The sequence below is a fragment of the Mus pahari genome, chromosome 4, assembly GCF_900095145.1.
Source record: "Mus pahari chromosome 4, PAHARI_EIJ_v1.1, whole genome shotgun sequence".
Lineage (NCBI taxonomy): Eukaryota > Metazoa > Chordata > Mammalia > Rodentia > Muridae > Mus > Mus pahari.
Window position 1 is genome coordinate 77,605,003 of NC_034593.1, and position 8,524 is coordinate 77,613,526.

At 50.0% G+C, this 8,524-nt stretch overlaps 1 protein-coding gene across 4 annotated transcripts in view; it reads right to left on the reverse strand.

Annotated features, from left to right (window-relative positions):
• Positions 1 to 320: 320 nt before the first annotated feature.
• Kirrel1 (kirre like nephrin family adhesion molecule 1) overlaps positions 321 to 8,524 on the reverse strand; it is a 92,130-nt gene continuing 83,926 nt past the window's right edge. For all 4 annotated transcript variants that reach the window (XM_021195507.2, XM_029537579.1, XM_021195508.2 and 1 more), the window contains 5 exons: positions 8,018 to 8,216; positions 6,736 to 6,843; positions 6,457 to 6,596; positions 5,515 to 5,592; positions 321 to 5,270 (listed from right to left, as the gene is read on the reverse strand). In XM_021195507.2, coding sequence (XP_021051166.1) covers positions 4,794 to 5,270; positions 5,515 to 5,592; positions 6,457 to 6,596; positions 6,736 to 6,843; positions 8,018 to 8,216 — 1,002 coding nt within the window. In that variant the 3' untranslated portion in view covers positions 321 to 4,793. The remainder of the gene's footprint in view (positions 5,271 to 5,514; positions 5,593 to 6,456; positions 6,597 to 6,735; positions 6,844 to 8,017; positions 8,217 to 8,524) is intronic.

Consider the following 8,524-nt stretch of genomic DNA (forward strand, 5'->3'; position numbering starts at 1 on the left):
ATCTCTATGGGATCTGGACTGCAGATGCAGAGGCTCCTGTCTCTCCATCTTCACAATCAGACATGGCACTGAGCACTCCGAGGCCACACATGCAGAGCCCCCTTTGTCCCAGAGTTGACAGGACCAGCCTCAGGCTTCTCCCGTGCTCACAAAATGGTGAATAAACTGTTTATCGAGTGTCCTGAAAGTGCACCTATATAACTTTTGCAATCTCAATCTTCAACTTCTCCCCCTCTCTCCAAATCTGAACCATTTACACAGAACTGAATAGGCTTTTAAAACTACTAATTGCCCGTGTATTAAAATAACACAGAACATGGTACTTTTTAAAACATTTATATTTATATATATATAAAATTAAATATATAATATATAGTGTGTTTGAGACTAAAAATATAGTACACAATATTTTTTTTAAAAAAAAAAGAAATGAAAAAAATGTCAGAATAGGAAAGGCATACAGGACACACAGATACACATTGCTAAAAATCTATGATGGTTTGTCCTAACAAAAATACTTATTTTTTCTCTTACTTGTCATCATGGATCCGTTTATGAGGAGGATTTTGGTAGAGAAGATTCAATAGGCGTCAGAATGGAGATAACAGTACCAGGAATGATTGGGGTCAGCAGTTTGACCTGGGTACCTTGTTAAAAGTGGAGGCCTTGTGGGTCATTTTTGCTAAGAAGCCTATGTATTTGATTGCATCAGCAAACTGAATGCTCCCCCTTCCCCGCCCCCTTCAGTCCTGGTATTCCCAGAGGTGATGGACAGCTCCTGAAACCAATGGAACAGTCTGGCCACCAGTTTGCAAAGGCCAGCGGTTGTGAGCATTAAAAACCTAAGATGGTTTAAAAGCCAGGACTGGTAAGGGGCGTTCTGTGCATACGAAGTCATTACTTTTAGTAAGAGCAGGTTTGCACCAGGACTTTCTAGTATGGCCTCTGTCTTCTGTGTAAAATTATTTTCCCTTGGGAAAGAAGCCTGGGGTTCCCTCACAGTGATGCAGGAAAACTGAATGCTGTGCCCTCCCCTCAAATCCATACAAGCCACAGACCTCAGTCCTCTTTACTGGCCCACGGGTGGTGTCAGCAGCAGGCTGAGGAAACTCAGCCAGCACTGGTCAGAATATATGTCTTTAGAAGAGGAGAAAAAAAAAATCGCAGGGAGAAGGGAATGTGGTGTTTAGGTGACAACTTTAGAGTCCTTTCATAACAGTAAATGCATCCCCAGTGGAGTCTTGAGGTCTGTGTCCCCAGGATTTTATTACCATCAGTGCATGGCTTGATGGGTGTAGCGCCTGGCCTCGGATTCCACAGAAATGGAAAAGTAGGGAAAGCAGGTGTTTCGAGCCTGCAGTGGCCTTGGGAGTTCATGCAATTTACTCATAGGGACAGAACTGCTCACACAGCAGGTTGAGGCAGTGACTAAGCCAGTAGACGTTACATGCCCAAACGCGGTCTTTGGCTTTAACGGGAGTTTCTATAAATCCCAATTGCCTAACATTGCTATGTAGGGGACCAAGTGTACACGGGTCACCCACTTCCATCTTAAGGATCCCAGGAGCTATGGCTCCTGACAGAGCACAAGGGGCAAGACACGGGTCATTGTGCCCTGTCTCACCCAGAATCACATTAGTTGAGCTCATGTGTTTTGTTCCGACTCAGACTTATGAAAGCTGAGCATTGCCCCCGCTCCTGCGAGCTTGTTCCTGCTTCATGCATAGTCTGTAGTTAGACTTTGGTGGTGGTGGGGATGGGGTGGGGACCAGGATTCAGCAAGCAGGCTGGGTTCTCTACAAAGGGTGAGGCATACCCAGAGCCACAAGAACCTTTAGCATATTCAGCGCTTATTATCAAAACCACTAGCCCCTTCTTCCCACTAAAGAACATCCCTTTCAGTCTACAGGGCGGGGTCAGCTGCTCTCTCTCCCCTGCTTTCTGATTGAAGACTGCGGGGGGAATGTAGGCTTCACCTTGTTGGGGAACAGGGAGAGCAGTCTTTAGGCCAGGTGACTGCTCCTGAAGACCGAAGTGGAAGACAGTTTCTCTGCCTCTCTCAGTCCGAATGTGCTGCTGCAGACCGTATCCGTAACCGGGCCCTACCATGATCACAGCAGCCTACTGAATCTAAGACAGGAGCAACACCGATAGCTTCGTTTCACTCAGGGGCAGGGTGACAGACAAGATCAAGAAGTTGGTGGTTACAGCTCCTTCTAGCAGGCAGTGCCTCCCTGCTCCGAGCCTCACCACGACTGCTTTCTGTTCCCGAGGAATGGGCAGTCTCCTGCCCCAGATGAACACAGCCAACAGAGAAAAGGTTTAGGGAAAGACCAGAAGATGGAAGCAAGGAAAATAAGGTCAGATCAGGGTTACCCCTGCAAACGGCAGCCGCAGAATGGGATCCTGGATCTCTCCACTCTTGGTTCCTTATTCCTTCAACTAAAGCAACACCACCCGGGGTGCTTAGACTCAAAGTACCAACATGCTGGAAGACACTAGCTTCAGACGGAAGAGCCTCTCGATTAAGGGACTTTCAACTCCCCCGACAAGCGACACTGGTCACTCAGCAGGGCCCAACTCTGATTCTGATTGCAGAGTGCGAGTGGCAGGAGTCTGTCTCAGTTGCTGCTTCCTGTCCCTTGCACGGCTGTGCGCTTGACTCCCAGAGTTTTCCTTAGTGATGCTCTTGTTTCCATAGGAGGGACCTACTACTTAAATCAGAGAGAAACAAGAGAATCAAGCCAAACCCCAGACAAGATGACGGCTTTACGGAGCACTGCTGCTTAAAAGGCCACTCTATGTAGACCTCAGAAGTGTTTGGCTCACCCATGGCCTCAGGGGTCAGAGAATATGAAAGCCTGCGTGAGTCCATATTCACAAGGACCTACACTGCAAACCCACGGCCCCACTGAGCTCTCACGAAAGGGTTCTGTGAGCGTGAGTCTTCTGAACTGGGATGCAGCTACAAGTCTGTCCCTGCTGCAGAAAGGGCCTGCTCTGTGCATGCACTCACCGGAGGAGGAGGAGAGGAGGAAGCAGCAGCTGCCTGCCAGGCTGGAAACGGGGCTCCCTGATTCCCGGATAGTACCTGGTCCTTATCGAATATCACCCCACAGGCCCATCTAGAAGGTTAGTGATGGACCATGCCTGATGAAGATGTAGCTCATTAAAGTAAACATGACTAACGAATGGTGACCAATGAGAAAAAGCAAGGCGCATTCTGGGACTACGCCCTCCCACCGCACAGGCCTCAGCGGGGACACGGATGGTAGACTCCTGTTGGGCAGTTGTTTTCCTGGGGAGATGAGGCTGAGCTACGAGTTACAGATTCTCTTTGGTCAGAAGGTGGTAGATGAGACGTGGTATGAAATGTGTGCGCGCTCATGTGTGCATGCTGTGTGGGAGAAGACAGCATGGCCCATGGAATTCAGTGCCGTTCGTGTTGTTCTGCACTAGGATCTCTATCTAGATCAGTAGGAAGTTTCCTTCTCGACCATTTCCAGGTCCCCTTTCCCTCACATCCTCTCACTTGACTCTCCTTGGATGCTAACATGGGGCAAGCTCAAGCTCCCAAGGTCCCTGCTCCCCACACAGGGATATCATCACAAACCTGACACTCAAGGCACTGAAAATGGAAGAAGGAATCTGATTGGTCGGGGCTTGGGGGCAGTGAGGAGGAGACAAAAACAAAAATTTGTCTGGATAAAGCATCTATCACACCATCTGCAAGGTAGTTTCTAGCTATGATAAACAGGGTAGGATAGCTGAGTCTGAGACTCGGACATTGCTTAACCCTATCACCAGAATCCACCAGCAGGCAGGTCTCACCATTTGGATGTATATACTAGATTCAAAGTGCTTAGAGACTCGGATATAGTAATATAAGGAGTTAGGATTCAGGCGGAGGGCAGGTGCCCCTTTCTTTTCCATGGGGACTTGTGTATAGTGGGGGAAACCCCTACAGCTTTTCTTTCCAAATGAGGTTTTATTGCTTTGGAAAAATAGCCCCATGAAAAGTAGCCTCTGCTCCACCCAACTCTCCAAGGCTCGAGAGTTAACACCAAGAAGTGGGACAGATACCAGGAAAGAAGCTTGTGTGGCTCCCACTAGTGGTGGATCTGGGAACTGCAATGTACTACACCAAGGCCCTTTGCCTGTCAACCAAAACATGGCCCTGACCCCTCCTTGCTCACATCCAGGACACATCTGGATTTTTGAAGCCCTCTTCACTCAGACAGATGGACACCACAGCAGCCAGGGAGACTGGCATTTGACCCCAACTGACCAAAGGCTGGATTTGAACTCGTTCCATCTGTAACCCCCTGAGATGGGAAAGATGAACACAAGGTATAAAAGAAATCAAGACCGGGACTGGTGGGCTGTCCCACGTTCCAGCAGCCTGCCTGCCTCAGCTTAGCTCCATGCCCTCTTATGGGAGACCAGAGGAGGAGGACAGATAGGAAATGATAAAATGTGTTCTTCTCCTCTCCCTTCTCCTCCCCTTCCCCAACCTCCCCTCTCCTTTCCCCATGCTTGGGTCAGGCAGAGCAAAGGTCAGAAGAGACATCCTCCTGAAGGAGAGGAAAGGGCAGGCCCGGGAGACTGGGGCCTGCACAGAGCACCATCCTTGGGATGGGATGTTACTGGGAGACCTGCTCCTTATTTGTGATGGCCTGGAGGAGAAAGGCTGGGTTCACGAAAGGAGCAATGAGCAATGTCCCTGAATGTCAGGGAGCAGCTGGGAAGCCATCTCCTCTGCCCCGCAGAGATACCCCAGCCAGATCCAGCCTCTACACATGAGTCTGCATGCGCTGCTGGAATCGCTGGCCATAGTCTGAGTGCTGAGAGGTGTAGGAGAACCGAGTGGCGGTGGCATACTTGCCAATAGGGTCATACGCTTCATAGGGGGTCCTCTCCAGGCCAGAGGGTGGGGCCTGGGGGTAGCCTAGACGGTAGGTAGGATACCCAGCTGCCCCGGGAAAGGGATGGGAGTTGAACTTCTCATAGTTCTCGTACGACAGCTGGCTGGTCGTGTCGGTGCCACCCGGAGCAGAAGGGCCAGAGGGTGTAGGCTCTGTGCCATAGTCAGAGGCAGGGGCCCGGCTGTACGTATTGAGCTGGGCATAACCACTGGAGTGGGAGAGGCGGGATGATGGGCGCCCATCAAAACGAGTAGGACCAGGGGCGCGGTAGTCTGCATACAGCACCGCCCTGGAGGATGGGCGATCTTCGTGGGCGCGCACATTGTAATAACCATTGGTGGGATCCTGAGGGCAACAAGAGAAAAGGGTAAACGTGGGAACTTCCCCCAGTGTAATAAGCTCTCCTGGGTCTTTGCCCCATGCCCACCCCAACCCATGTCTTCTGCCCTTCTCACCACACCACTCTATCTTCTGTTCCTTCTGCAGACCTCTTGACCACTCCTCCCTGGCTGTTCTCCCCTCCCCCTGCAGATCCTCCTACCCCACGTCCCAGCCAGCCAGTTCTCCTTCCTTCAGTCCTTTCCCTCACCTTCATCTCATACTCTTCCCGGGTATCAATGGTGTCACAGCGCAGGTCCTGCTTCAGATCCACATCATCCTTAAAGGACTAAAGAACAGGTGTGGGTGTCAGGAAACAGTATATGGTTTGCATATAATTGTCCCAAGGAGTGGCACTATTAGAAGGTGTGTCACTTTTATAGTAGGTGTGTCACTGTGGGTGTAGGCTTTAAGATCCTCATCCTAGCTGCCTGGAAACCAATACTCTACTAGCAGCATCTTCAGATGAAGATGTAGAACTCCTCAGCTCCTCCTACACCATGCCTGCCTGGAGGCTGCTATGTTCCTGCCTTGATGATACTGGACTGAATCTCTGAACCTGTAAGTCAGCCCCATCTAAATGTTGTTCTTATAAGAGTTGTGTTGGTCATGGTGTCTGCTCACAACAGTAAAACCCTAACTAAGGCAACTGATTTCCATGCTCTGAGGCCATGCGCTAAAGGAGGCTCTGGGGTTGCGGCAGGCTTGTGTCTCACCATATAGATTGAGGTAGGACACCGGAGACCTGGCTTCTAGTGTTAATTTTGTTGCTAGTGTATAATATAATATTGTGAGTATAACACTGCTACCACTGTGGAGTGCTAACTTGGCTCAGTAATGAGGAGGTTGAACCAAAACTATCTACAGATTTTCCTCTGTGTGAGGGAAGGATGAGGCAAAGGGCACTGGGGGTTGGGGGGAGGGTAGAGAGTAGCTATGCATATGTGTGTGAGCGTCTATACAAGTAAGTATGTGCTAGGCTACCAGTGTGGGTGCATCTATTTGAGAGCAGGTTGGTACATAGGAATTGGGGTATCAGGAACAGGTTAAATGCACAGACGAAGAAGAGGTAACAGAAGTTATTAAGACCTGGTGGGGCTGGCCATAGGACTATGAAGAGTCTAGGCCATGTTGAAAGGAGCGCTATCCTCACCGAGTAGATGGCCTTCATGACCCGCGTTGCTGTGGAAATGCTGGCGGTATCATCCTCCCGGTCAGAGTGCATCGTAAGTGGCTCCCGATTCACCGTCTCCACCTTGATGTCCAGCTTCCTCAACGTCACATCCTTTCGACCTAGGACAGGGAGATGTGGCTGGGGGCTTTCACCGTCTGCACCACTGACTTCTAGCCCCCGCCCCCTGACGAGACCTTGAAGGGTAAGGTTGGGGGATGAAGGGTGTGTTGTGGCTGGCTCTCTGGCGCCTGTACTCACTGCCTTTGCGACGTCGGTAGAGGAAGAACACCAAGGCAGCAAAAGAGAAGACGACCAGGATGCCGGCGCCGATGGTGGCCCCGGCAATGATGCCCACAGGTAACACCTCTATAGAAGGGAGAGGAAGGAATAGGGATGAGGACGGAGCCACATAGGGGCCCGAAGACGTGACCATAATCTACTGGGGCAACTCTGGATTGTGTACAAAAGTAAGTTTTGCCTGGGCTGGGCCGTGTTGACATCTAAGTCCAGGCCACATTTGAGAAGAGCTGGGCTGAGTCTGGTTTGTCATCTGTGCTTTAGTTTAACCAGAGTTGACGTCGGGGCAGCCAGTGTTCCATCCCTGCCCTCAGTTTGCCTCAGAGCTCTTCCTCTACTTGGCATACCTTCCCTTAACAAGCAGGGCTTGGTCCCTCCCTTGTAAGCAGGACTGCCTCCAAACTCCAATCTGTGATCTCTGTTTCAGACTCCACTCCCACGTCCTTACCTGTGTCCACTCTCTCTGCACAGCCCACCATGGCCCAACACTCCTCTCTAGTGCCCCCGCTTCCCTTAGCTGAGAAGATGCCCAAGGACTCTCCCTTTGGCGCTTTTTTTCTGGGATTACTAGCTGGATCCAGACTCTGATTACACAGCTTCCCTCTCAGATCCTTCCTAGCTGAGCCCCCCACATTACCCTTCCCTGTTCCCCACGTCCATCCTGCACCTTTAACGAAACCGGAACTATTAGCTTTCCCAGACATTCCCCGAGGGTCCCTCAGGATCTCCGTATCTCCCTTTTCAATGACTAGTTCTCAAAAATAAACAAGTGTTATTTTACCTTCATCAAACATATCTGTCAAAAGCTAGGTACCTCTTTCACTTTGTCAAAGGTGCCCAGAGGGAATATACCTCTTCTATAAAACCAAGGATGCTTGAAGGGTAGGGGAACCCTTGAACTTTACCAATCTTCTCAGTAACTCAGCAACATAGGCTGTGCTAATCTTTTGCATATATCATTTAATTTTTCTCAGTCTGGATTCATTTGTTCCTACTACGTAGGAACTTCACTAAGAGGAAAGTTTCTTGTGAGTGGGGATGATGTTCTGTTCATGCCTACAACTGCTCCTTCAAAGTTGAACACATAACGATGTTCAAGGAACATTTACATAGTAAATTAATTAGCAGACCACTAAAGTCAGCTTCCAGCAGAGAGCCCAAGAAAGAGTTATCTCGCTTTGAACCTTGCTATAGAAAGAGAAGATGGAACTTCAGGCTATCCTGGGCAGTCAGCGTGACTGACCTCGCTCTTCCAGCTGGATGATGGCTGTGCCTGGTCCAAAGCTGTTCCAGGCAGTGCAGTTGTAGTGGGTCTGGAAGTCGGCCTCCATGACGTTATTGATGGTGAGCGTGGACAGCACGCCGCTGCCTGAGTTCGTCCTCTCCACGGTGTAGCGTTCCAGGGTCCCCACCTCGAGGAAGTTCTCCTTCCATGCCCATGCCTGGGATGGGGAAGGCAGAATGGATGTAAGAAAAGGACTTGTAGAAGAAGCTCATGCCCTAGGGAGACCCAGCCCACTCTCAGGTAGCCTCGCCCAGCACATGTGTGGTCCTCAGGCCCACCCTCATTCAGAAACAACCCAACACTGAACGTCTGCTCCACATGTTGTGGCTCCCACACAGTAGACATCAGATGTATCTAGAGAGACTCTTAAAAAACTGCATCCTTGTCCCTCAACAGAGGAATGGATACAGAAACTGTGGCACATTTACACAATGGAGTACCACTCAGCTATTAAAAACAATGAAT